This window comes from Chelon labrosus (assembly GCF_963514085.1).
Source record: "Chelon labrosus genome assembly, chromosome: 17".
Classification (NCBI taxonomy): Eukaryota; Metazoa; Chordata; class Actinopteri; order Mugiliformes; family Mugilidae; genus Chelon; species Chelon labrosus.
In genome coordinates this window covers 12,966,996-12,978,472 of record NC_140350.1, presented here as the reverse complement: position 1 = coordinate 12,978,472, position 11,477 = coordinate 12,966,996, and the positions used below count along the sequence as shown (strand labels likewise).

The following is an 11,477-nucleotide window of genomic DNA, read 5'->3' as shown; positions in this document are numbered from 1 at the left end:
ACTGATGCCTCACAGCGAGAAGGTCCCGGGTTCGAATCCATGGGCCGACTGGGCCTTTCTGTGTGGAGTTTGCATGTTCTCCCTGTGTCTGCGTGGGTTCTCTCCGGTTACTCCGGCTTCCTCCCACCATCCAAAGACATGCTCATTAGGTTAATTGTTGATTCTAAATTGGCCGTAGGTGTGAATGTGAGTGTGAATGGTTGTGTGTTGGCCCTGCGATGGACTGGCGACCTGTCCAGGGTGTACCCCTGCCTCTCGCCCGATGACAGCTGGGATAGGCTCCAGCAGACCCCCGTGACCTTTAACAGGAATAAGCGGTTACAGAAGATGAATGAATGAATGAATTTACAATAAAGGAGATGGGCAGATGATAAATTAGGCGATACAAAATACAAATAAAGTGGGTAATTTACAGTGCATAAACAATAAGCAGTAGCTACCTAATGTTACTAAACTAGTGCAATATTCGGTACGTAGTACTGTGCAAAAAGATTATATAAAGTGTGCTTGTGCAGAGCAGTCCAATAGTGCAGTGGTGATGGTGTAAAAGTCTTTGGTCAGTGAGGGAATGAGGAGTTGACGGGTGTGAGGAATTGGTGTGTAGGGGTCAACAGGGGGAAGTGGGGGGCAGGGGTCAGCGGGGGTCCGAGTTCAATTTAAAAGTAAATGTAAAAACCCCATAAACTGATTTATCAAAACTAAAATCAAAAGAATATAAACAATATTTAGAATGGTCCCAGTAATATAATGACTGTAACATTAATTTTATAACAGGAATAATCTAATTGATAGCATGTAGTAAATTGTATTTTAATTTTGCAGCAGGTTACCGTATATTGCATGCGGTTGAGTAGTGTAATCAATAATAAATCACTTATATCAAATATAGAAAGTATGCTTTAATGATTAACTAACACAACTGACCTGGACGATGGTAGAAATTGGTCAATATTTAGGGGACGGGTATTAATTTTATCACCAACAGTGTATTTTGTGTATATTTTTTAATTTAAAATGTATTTACATTTGTAGAAATCTGTTTACACTTTGACAGCAAAGAGGCTATTTTGTAATTGTTCTAGTCAAAAATGACAAATAATGTAGACAGTGATTTATTTTAGAAGAGCAATAAAAGGGGAAAACATCCGTTTGTAGGCACTGTAAATATGAGCTGTGAATTTCACCACTATTTTAACTTACATGTTAAGAAGGAAGCATTATAACACGTTACAATCAGCCCAAAATACACATGTGAAGAGACAAAATGAAACACACAAAAGGAGATTATTATAGAAGCTTACAGGTTTTATTGTGTACATATGTTTTTCACATTCAGACAAGATTTCTCCCTTTTCCTCCCCCTCATTTAATGTAGAAAAAGGAGGTACCAATACATGAAGAACAAAGAAAAGAAGAATTTTACTTCCCTTGAGGATGTTAGCTAGACAGTCACTACATTAATAACTTGCGGGACGTTAACATCATCATTGCCGTCATCTGGTAATGAGCCATTAAATCTACCCCCCATCACATTATCAAATGATTTATGTGAACAGTGTTGGTGCATGAATCATCCACACGCTGTTAAAACTGTCGACCTCTGCTGACGCAAAATTATGGGAAAAAAAAAACATTCAGTAACTGTGCTTGCTATATAAAAAGTCCCCTTTCATAGAAAATACACTTACAATTTTGGTATAATCCAATATCATATAAAAAGGCACAACAAAAGTTAGTAACATTATTGCATACGTATAAAAATAGAGGAAAATGATTCTCCTCACTGTCAGTAAATGTAGCGTTAGACGTGGAGATACAAGTTTGGTATTGTGCAGCAACTCTTTCAAAAACTACAGTAGCAAAACATTTGTGAGTGAAAACACAAACTAAAATATTAGTATTCTGAAAATGTAACTAAAAGACATTTGGTTGTAGCAGCTATGACAAATACATACACCATAATCTAGAAAATCCCTTTGGTAGCTATAATGAGGATATTCTAATCCAGCTAGCTAACCTGAGAGGTGTAAACACACAAGATCCACACAACACGGATAAAAAGAAGCAAATATCATGACAACACTACAAGTACATGTAACAGTGACACCACAGTAATAATAATAATAAATGTAAAACATGGATACAAAAAAGGTCCTGTACTTTACATACGCACAGGCGTGTAGTTCAGTTGGGTTTGCGAATAGTGTTCACAGCTGTGTTGGCCCACCCTCCCAGCGTGTTGGAGAGGTTTGTGGCTCGACGTGTGAGGTTTGAGCGACTCAGTTTACCGCTCGGGTCCAACTTTCTCATCATGGCGCCTCCAGAACGCTCCTTGGTACTGGGTCTGTAGAGAGAGAGAGAGAGAGAGAGAAACAATTACTAAAGAAAGCATAAACAGAGAGAGGGTATCCACAGGTATCCGTCACGGGATTGACAGACGGAAGACTGGAAGACTTTACAACCGTAATAATGAGAAAATGGGACTCAATTATGTATCCATTTACCATTTCCCCCCATTTAGATGCATTTTAAATTGCACTGTAACCCAGAATGAAAGCATCTGTTTACCATTAAACTGTTAAATTACTAAAATTGCAACAAATGCAGTAATATCAGCATCAAAATACATTAATGAATTTGGGTAACAACACTTTCTGAGGCCTTTCTGAGACCTGCAGACACTCTGGTAATGACAAGAAAGTATTATATTTAAGAAACAATAAGGCGAAAAAAAGAAAGGGTCAATATGCAAAGCAAAAGGTTTAAAATCAGAAAGAAGTGTGAGTCTGACAGAAAAAGAGCTGCCGTTGCTCTGATAGTGTGAGTTATTCATCAGCTGTAGAAGAGAAGCTTTTTATTGCATGGTTTCATACACACACACAAACATGCATGGATGGATGCCAGGGTAGCGGTGCCATGTGCTTTTACGTTGCAGAAGTAACAGTCAGCATATCTTAGAAGGATTATTTGAATTTACCTTCCTGTCCTACTCCACAATTAGGGAATAGCCGAATTGCCTGTAGTAGGTGGAAAACAAACTTGTTTAAATTCCCTAGAACAGATCCTTTCACAGAGAGGAAAGCAGTTGACGTGTGTAATTTGCATAGATAACAGACAAGGTCACTGTACAAGTGCGTTTCTGCTTTTTTACCACGTATCCAATTCCTTCTGCATCAGACCAGGCTCTGATATTTTGAATGTCAACACAGGAAGTGATGCAAATACATCCACCACTCTCTCAAGCGCATTTTTTGTCATTTCATATGGCTCCAATTCCCACACTCATAAGTCGCCCCCCCCCCCCCGTCCTCCCACTCCCGCCTCGTCCGAATACCAGAAACACAGACCCAGTTTTAAACCGAGGCGGGAAGAATGTCTGGGGGAGGGGAAGGAAGCGTGGAGACCCACAAGCTGTGCGACCGAGATTCTTAGGGTGGGAGAGCAAGGAGGGCAGTCACATGCCTCTACAGTCTCCTCTATGTAGAATATGCAGGAATAAAGTTAGAATGACCGGTGGCTTACTCAAATATACACACAACAGCATACAAAATGCACACACACCTCCAACTAAAAGACACTTTACCAAATTGTGACTGCTCACAGATAGTTATAAAATGATTTAAACAAAACAGCAAAGTGTCTCACCTGTCGTCTCTGCCGATAATGTCATCAAAGGCCTTGGACAGATGTTTGAGCCTCCTCAGTCCACTGGACACCGACTCCAAATCTTGGTCAAATTTTCTGTTGAAGAAGAAAAACACAAAAATAAACGGTCCAACAAGTAAATCTGTGCAACTGTTTACGAAACTAAACAAAGTAAATAAAAAACACTCACAGCTTCTGGTTTTGTGTGTTCGGCGATGCAAAGGGACTTCGTAATGCAGCCATGCGGACCAGTTGCCGTCTGCCTCTGCCAGTTTTCACACCCCGCACAGACGCCTCAGGAGTCCTTCGCCCCCTCGAGCCCGGAGTACGCCCGGGCGTGACTGCCGATCTGGGGGTGCGCCTGGGTGTTGCAGCTCGGCGAGGTGTACGCCTCGGGGTGCAAGAAGTAGATGGACCGGCATTTTCTGCATCACGGCCAGGGGTTGCGACCAAACACTCCTCACGTGTGAACTCTCTGGTTCTCTGCAACCTCTGGGTAAAAAAAAAAGAAAAAGACAGAAATGAATGATGCTTGTTGTTGATGCTGAACCCTGCAGTATCAAAAAGGATAAAAAGGATTTTCAGTCACTGGCACATCAAGACCCAACCAATCAAGTTAATCTACCTGATACACTTCAGTGATGGAGTTTCGAGCACTGCGAGTCAGTTTGCGGACCGCGCTGGGTTTTGGTTCCTCCTTCACGGTCTCCCAAGTCGGATTCTCGGGGAGGGAATTGGCCTGGACAGAGCGCAGAGGCAGCCGCTTGCGCAGAGACATCCGCAGGGAGTTGAGTGAAGACGAGGAGCGGAGTTTGCGGAAACGGTCGGGGGCTTCCGGGGAGCTCTCTGCGCCGTCAGACTCATCCAGGACTGTGTGCGCCCGCCAAACTCCAACCACAGCTCTGCCAACCCCATCCATCACTGAAGACGACATAAAGACTGACCTGAGAAAAGGCAACAGAACATAGAATTTTAGGAAAATACAGTTAATGCAGGAACTATAAAATCAATACTTTGCTGACTTAATATTAGTTGTTTGTTTTTTTTTAATTGCTCTTTTCAGTTCATTTTATTCTGACAAAAAATGTGAACAATGTTAATGAACAAAGGACGCGTTTGAAGGTAAAAATGACCCGTAACAAGCCACACAATCAAGCAGCAATAATCGTGTTAGTGAGAGCTCCATGGCTATTGTCTGATCAGGACAATGATTCATTGCAGGAAACCTTTTCCCTTTTTTAATTTAACCGAGGATGGATCCATCCAAAACACAGCCAGAGGAAGAAATTCAACACTTACGCGTCAAATTAAAACAAAGTTTTGCATTTTAGAGCCTTAACGGTGAAACGTCTCAACACACACATCAGCTAAAGTTGTTTAGTTGTCGTTAGCATGCAACAATAGAGGTGCGCGAGGAGACACTGTTAGCTAGACACCGTTAACGCCTCAGTTCACACCAAACCACATTTAAAGAGGTTAATAAAAACAAAAGAAGGTCGATTATATAACCATCCGCTGTCTTAATAGTTTACCTTAAACGTTCAGAAGTGAGACCCGTTTATCCTCTCTGCTTCAGCTGCCCGACTGCTCCTCTTGTCTTTCTTTCACTGTTTGAATTTGGCGGTGGACCGCAAACCGCAGGAGACACGCCCTTTACGCAAACCTTAGTGACGTAGGACGCTACGTCGTTACGTAATGGTCATTTACGTGCATTTCAGACTGACGTTTAGAGAAATAGATACAGACGAGTGGGAATTAATTTTGATTAAATAGATTTAAGGATATGAGCAGATAAGAATATTTAATTTTAACTGAGTCAACTGTGCATTTTTGCGTGCTTCTTTTGAATTTGAATTGGTGTGTGGGACTGAGATTTATTTACAGAAGAAAATATGTTATACATTTCATTTTAACAGTTAGGAGACATGTCAAGGCCACTAAGACTTCCATTTTAAAATGTTGCACAACATTTTGCGATAGACGTCTTAGTGGGATTGGCTTTGCTTCATCTTTGTGCGGGAGTTTCTGTTACTGTGGAGTGGTGGCAGAAAACATCTCCAGACTAAAGCACAGATTATTTATTTATTTCTATTGTTAAGTCATGAGAAAAGATATTTTTTATAACCAACTTCACTTTCCAGTTTTCAGTTTCAATTTTTTACAGTAAAGCCTTTTAAAAAATGACATGTGATTATGTAATTGTATTCTTTAACAGAGCCCTCTTTACAGATTTAATGCAGTTCCATTAAAACACAATCCCCCTAACATATCTGAACAATACACATACTTTTTCACATATGCCACAAACTTATTTCTTTCAGCTACACTCAAATGCAATGTTGTGCAACATGTTCAGCAATAAAGCTTATCTGTTTAATGTTTTTATTCACTTAGTGTGAGACAGATGTTGATATGACTAACAGACAGTGGTGTTGTTTTATTGAATTATGATATACTTAAAGGAAATTAAATTTGTTCTCATCTCATTTAGCTATAGCCATAAAAAAAGATGACAAAAATAAAAACAAATCAAAGACAAACACATAGCGAGCTCAGATCATCAGAACTTCTTCTTCAGAAAGTTAACTTTACATATAATAAATACAACAAGTGCCATAAGGTCTGACATCAACCCTGCAGTCTAAGACAGAACAAGAACAACAGATCACTAAATACTGTTTTTAATCGTACATGGTGAGGCTTGTCATTTTCTTCCCTCGATATGCTTTTCTCTGTCTTTATTCGAACATTTTCAAATGAAGGATTAGGAAGGATTTGGAGGTAAGGTGACCAGCAGATGTCACTACAGACCTACATGTCAAATGTCATTCTTCTTCAACTTTTAATCAACTTGTTCTCCTACAGTTTTATAAAATTATTTTGTCACATTTTAAACTTTTTAGCTTCACAAAACAAGTAGCTAATAGCATTGTTAACCAGAGAGGCTTCCCGTCCTGATGCCACAGCTACCCAGAGTAAAAGTCAATCTATTGTTCAGGGTCATGAAAGAAAATACTGTTTCTCACTCATAAGCATGAATTACAAATAAACTAGAGATTTTGAAAAACATTCATGTTCTCATTTTAGCAGCTATTGCAGTTGAGAGAGGTCTGTCTTTTTAGCAAAGGCCAGTACTCTTTTAAAACATGCATTTTAAAACTGACAGTTGGTTTTGAATATTTTCCACAAGGGATCTTCATATTAATCGAACCAAATGAGCCAGTTCTCAGACTAGAGATTCAAAGCTTCAAGGACAACCAAGTGGCAATTTCACAATAAAAGCCTCAACTCCGACAATAAGCCTGTCTTCATATCATACATTTGATCGCCTTCTGAATCTGATATCACACCCGTGCATTCTTGTCATCCTCGTTCAGTATTGCATTGTTTTATGTGAACCTGTTAAGTGCTTTTTTTATTGGTAATAAGACAAAGTTCAAGACCTTGACCCTCACAACCTCATGGTCCCTGTCCTTTTGTCTCATTAAAAGTAAATGTATAACACAATTTTAACGAGCCTTTCTCATGTTGTTGAGTCAGGAGGTAGAAGTTCAGCGCAAATATGGAAACGAAGATTTAGATTCTATGTGAGTCATTTGCCGTGTGTTGGTAAACTGAGTTCCACTTACTGCATCGCCCCCAAATTCAATCCTTAACCCATAACTCAATTTGTGGCTTATTTTTTGTCGTGTCCCAATATGAGCTGCGTTTCTCCTATGTTTGTGAGATTCTAGTTTTGGTTTATTTTATTGCAAAGACATTAACAAGAAAATAGGAATTTGGATCATAAAGTTTTGGGTCCACCACAAAATGAAAATGAACAAGCTCGATCCTCCAGTCATAATTAGTGCTCATATAAATATCAAGCTTAGATACAGTAGATACCATGCTACATTATGTATGATTTTAAAGGACATTTGAGAGGAAGATGTTTATTAGTTGGTGAGGAGATTGACCCCACCCTAGTGGAACAGCGAAAACAGCAAACATGGACATGTCTAAAGGTACCAAAACAACCAGTACATCTACTGTTTGTTTAAGCCATGTTTGCCTTCAATACCAGTGTTTGCGCTAAATAAAACTAATGACAGCTATTATTAGCAGCAGATATAAAATTTAAAACTACATAAATGGGGTAATTGTCTGTTGCACACAAAAGAGAGCGATGGTGTCTCCGCGGCTCGCTTCAATGTGGTGGAGAAGAGGAAACCTTCACACAACTTACTTGCAGCACTGTTAAAAGAATATGAATGTGTTAGAAACTCTGTACTGTAATGAGTCAGAATCTGTGCTCAGTGTATGCGTGTTACGTGTGTTACCTTTACGATTTTCCTCCACCGCGCAACAATGGCAAGAAGCGTAGTGAGGCACACCACCACAATTCCTGCTATCATGGGCATCAGTGGGAACTTAATGGTCTTGTCTAGAGATGAGGAGGAAGATGATTAACATTGCTGGCTGAGTCATCCTTCAATGTACTGATTGCACTGAGGCCATAAAATATCAAATGAAATTATGTAACGCTCAGATGTGACTTCAGTAACAATGTGCAGTGCCGAGAGTGTGAACTGACCTGTTACTGTGACAATGAAAGTCTTGGTTTGTGCCCCGTATGTGGGAGAGATGGCTGTGCAGCGATAACTGCCTTCATGCAAGATTCTCTCCACAGAGCTGGCTTTGAGCTGGCTTGTTAAGCCGTCGCTGGTCACAGTGAGGCCATTCGCTAATAGATCCACCGCACTTCCATTTAGTGACCACGACACAGATGACACCAGTGGATTGGCCCTGATGTCACACCCCAGGACTAACTCGGCCTCCTCTTCCACTGTAACATCCTCTGACCCAGAGAGCTGTGGTTTATCTGAAGAGGATCAGAGAAAATATTGATGCTGCATGGTTCATTTGAAGAAAATATATGTTTTCGTCGGATAAATGTCGGATAAATGATAATCTGAGCTGCTATGTTTCAATATCCTATTAGAGAGACTGAAATAAACATTACATGCTAACATGCTAACATTATGCTGAACAGCTCCGAACACAGCCAAGGCTGATGTGTATGACATTAGTTTTTTAGAGTTAGTATTTAGTAAAATCTTGATCATGAGTATAGTTCAGTCCTTCCTCTATCACAAATCTATGTAACAATACATTTGCCAAGATATTTCACAAATGAAAACTACACTAAACGTAAGGATGGCATGAGTCGACAGTGCGGGGGATCATGAGAGAGTTATCTTTTGGGTATCATGAATGTCTGTATAAAATATTTTAGCGTAGCAGGCCATCCAAGAGACAGAAACGGCGTCCCCAAATGTAGCTCAAATCAATTATTAGCCATTAATATAATATTGGACTCACATGAGACATTCAGGGTGACAGAGGACCTGGCGGTGTCATTTGTGCTCAGGTAACAGGTAAAGGTGGCTTCATTGTCTTGACGGATTACAGGTGAAACACACACATTGCTGCGCCCCTTCCTGTTTTCTTCCTTCAGACTGACCACAGCGCCATTTCTGAGCCAGACCAGATCATTGGTATCGTCAGTGACAGAGCCGTCACCATCCATGCAAGCCAGAGACACAGTCCCCTCCACCTCTGTATTTATAACACCATCACTGCTGATAGGTGGGTCAGACTGGATTTGAATGCCTTAGGATAAGAAAGAAGAATTGAGTTAAAACCTTAATGAGTGGGTGAAAAATTATTGGTAAGTTAAATTCTTGATAACTAGATTTACAATACCTAATATCTGGGTTGCACAGTGGAAGAGCAAGAGGAGAAGAGGTGTTCTGAACATCATCTTCATTTTTCTCTTGGATAAACCTGAAAGTAAGTAACATAAAGATCTTTGAAAAGAACATTCATACGGGCATATAATCTGAATTCACCAAGACTGTAGAGACTGCGAATAATTTCAGTTGTCGCCCGTGACAATTAACAGCCCCCACACACCATCAGAAAACAATCCTTTAGTCACTTCTGCTTTTACTGTCAGTACAAATTTCCATTTCAGGTTATCAAAGTGCAAACCTTTCTCGGTGTCAAAATATTGTTACTGAATACTAAAACACAGATAAAACACTAAAAGGCTTCTATCCCCCCGCTGTATGCTTGCATAATAATAAATAAATTACCATGAGATAGATGAGATGGGAAAATGTTTGTGTCACCGTAAATAGTGATGGGTCAAGATGTTAACTGCTTATATTTAATCAGTTTAGGAGTCTAAAGTCAGAAAAATAAAGTAAACCAGCCATCTGATTAATATTTTGTTTATCTGAGATTTGTTGTATCTCAAATCAACAGTGCTTTAATAACAGATTCATGTCATTTGGAAAAGTTATAGCAGCAAAACACAATGTCCATAAAAAAATCCATGCCCATAAAATGAACCATTACATTATAAATGTACTTAGAAACTTCATGGCAGCTTATTCCCAGGAAGTAGTTCTTACCTGACAATGGCTGTTTCTTCTTATTTCTTGTAGTTTTCTTGAAGTGCTCTCTGTGTGTGATACGAGGATGTGAAGAGCTGCTTCGCTCTTGAGTAGCTCTTATATCCTTCACAGGACACTTTTATAACTTCTCCGTGTGTCTCTAAACGACCTTTTCATAATATTATTTACTTCTTTCCGTGAACACCCTTTCAATGCTCCCACCCCTGAGTTTTCCTTTTTTGTTGCATACCTATGATGTACAAAACGTTTTATTGGCTGTTGTCATTGCAACGGCACTAAAACGTTTTGGGTGTGTATGGATGTAAAGATTAAAATACAAAAAAAAACCTGTAAAGTTTTTATAGCCCGTCATTCTTTGATCACGCAATGCACTCATGAAATTATTAACAAATATGGAGACGATGCAAAACTGAATTTATAATGATGCCAGTAACAGTGGCAACAGGTACTTTAATGTACTATAATGTACATAAAAATAGTTTCAGTTTATTTGTATGTCTCTATATTCATTTTTACGTAACGTTGACAGTATTGTAATGCTAAAGCTATTTTAACGTCCCTGAGTATAAAAACATGGATGTGACAATAAAGTCTGGATAATTATTTCCTTGTTGACTTTTTCTGTTATTGTAAAATCGAATGATTGACAGCACTGAGTGCAATAGACACATTTTTATAAAAACAAGTAAGAAGTATACATATATATAAAAGCTTTCTTCATCACAATTATTACATAAGAGAAGTAAAGATTTGCACACAACGATGTTACCTGTTCATTTTATTAGTCAGCTTACTGACACACACACAAGCACACACAAACAACGAAAAACAAGAGTTTCAAATATCCTACAGGGAAATTTAGCTTTCTGTAGAGACCAACAAGACAGAGAGTGGTAGTAAAGTTAGCTCGGTACAACGTTACTGCGCTGCTGCAGGCTGCTGTATCCTGGTCCTGTTGTGGCAGCGCTCCCTGTCTTTAAGGTGGATCACATGAAGTCCAAAAACTCTGTATCAGTCATTTGACTATATTTCTCTTTTAAGTCAACCTTTTTATGTGTGTTTGTGTTCGTGTGTGTACTATGACCCTGAGGCCAGACTGGAAACAGTTCAATACAACACCTGCCATAGAAGCTACAGGACTAATTCACTCTCATTTTCCCTGATGTTTGGGAACAAAGTATGTGGAAAATTTGATGTGAAGTGGCGTTTAATGTGTTGTTCCAAACAGTTATATGATTTAAATGTATTACATTTAATGTATTAGTGTGGTGCGTTTTAAAATAAATGTTTTAAGCTTAACATGGCCTCTTTATTTCATCATAGTTTGTTTTACATGAAACTAACATTGATTAGTGTTGAGAAGTGTTAAAT

At 39.2% G+C, this 11,477-nt stretch overlaps 2 protein-coding genes across 3 annotated transcripts; both read right to left on the bottom strand.

Moving 5' to 3' along the window:
- Window positions 1–1,270: 1,270 nt before the first annotated feature.
- Window positions 1,271–5,324, bottom strand: pimreg (PICALM interacting mitotic regulator). Of its 2 annotated transcripts, XM_084564356.1 has the most exons (6): window positions 5,178–5,324; window positions 4,271–4,589; window positions 3,836–4,137; window positions 3,646–3,741; window positions 2,978–3,017; window positions 2,264–2,344 (listed from the first exon to the last, which is right to left on the bottom strand). In XM_084564356.1, the coding sequence occupies exons 2-5, from the start codon at window positions 4,577–4,579 to the stop codon at window positions 2,987–2,989; spliced, it is 738 nt and encodes a 245-aa protein (XP_084420482.1). In that variant the 5' UTR covers window positions 4,580–4,589; window positions 5,178–5,324; the 3' UTR covers window positions 2,264–2,344; window positions 2,978–2,986. The 2 variants fall into 2 exon arrangements, with proteins under 2 accessions (XP_084420481.1, XP_084420482.1); XM_084564355.1 differs by lacking the exon at window positions 2,978–3,017 and having other exon boundaries at window positions 1,271–2,344; window positions 5,178–5,318.
- Window positions 5,325–7,647: 2,323 nt separating this feature from the next.
- Window positions 7,648–9,864, bottom strand: tmigd1 (transmembrane and immunoglobulin domain containing 1). The gene is made up of 4 exons (XM_084564288.1): window positions 9,377–9,864; window positions 9,007–9,283; window positions 8,219–8,506; window positions 7,648–8,068 (listed from the first exon to the last, which is right to left on the bottom strand). The coding sequence occupies exons 1-4, from the start codon at window positions 9,452–9,454 to the stop codon at window positions 7,938–7,940; spliced, it is 774 nt and encodes a 257-aa protein (XP_084420414.1). The 5' UTR covers window positions 9,455–9,864; the 3' UTR covers window positions 7,648–7,937.
- Between the last annotated feature and the right edge of the window lie 1,613 nt (window positions 9,865–11,477).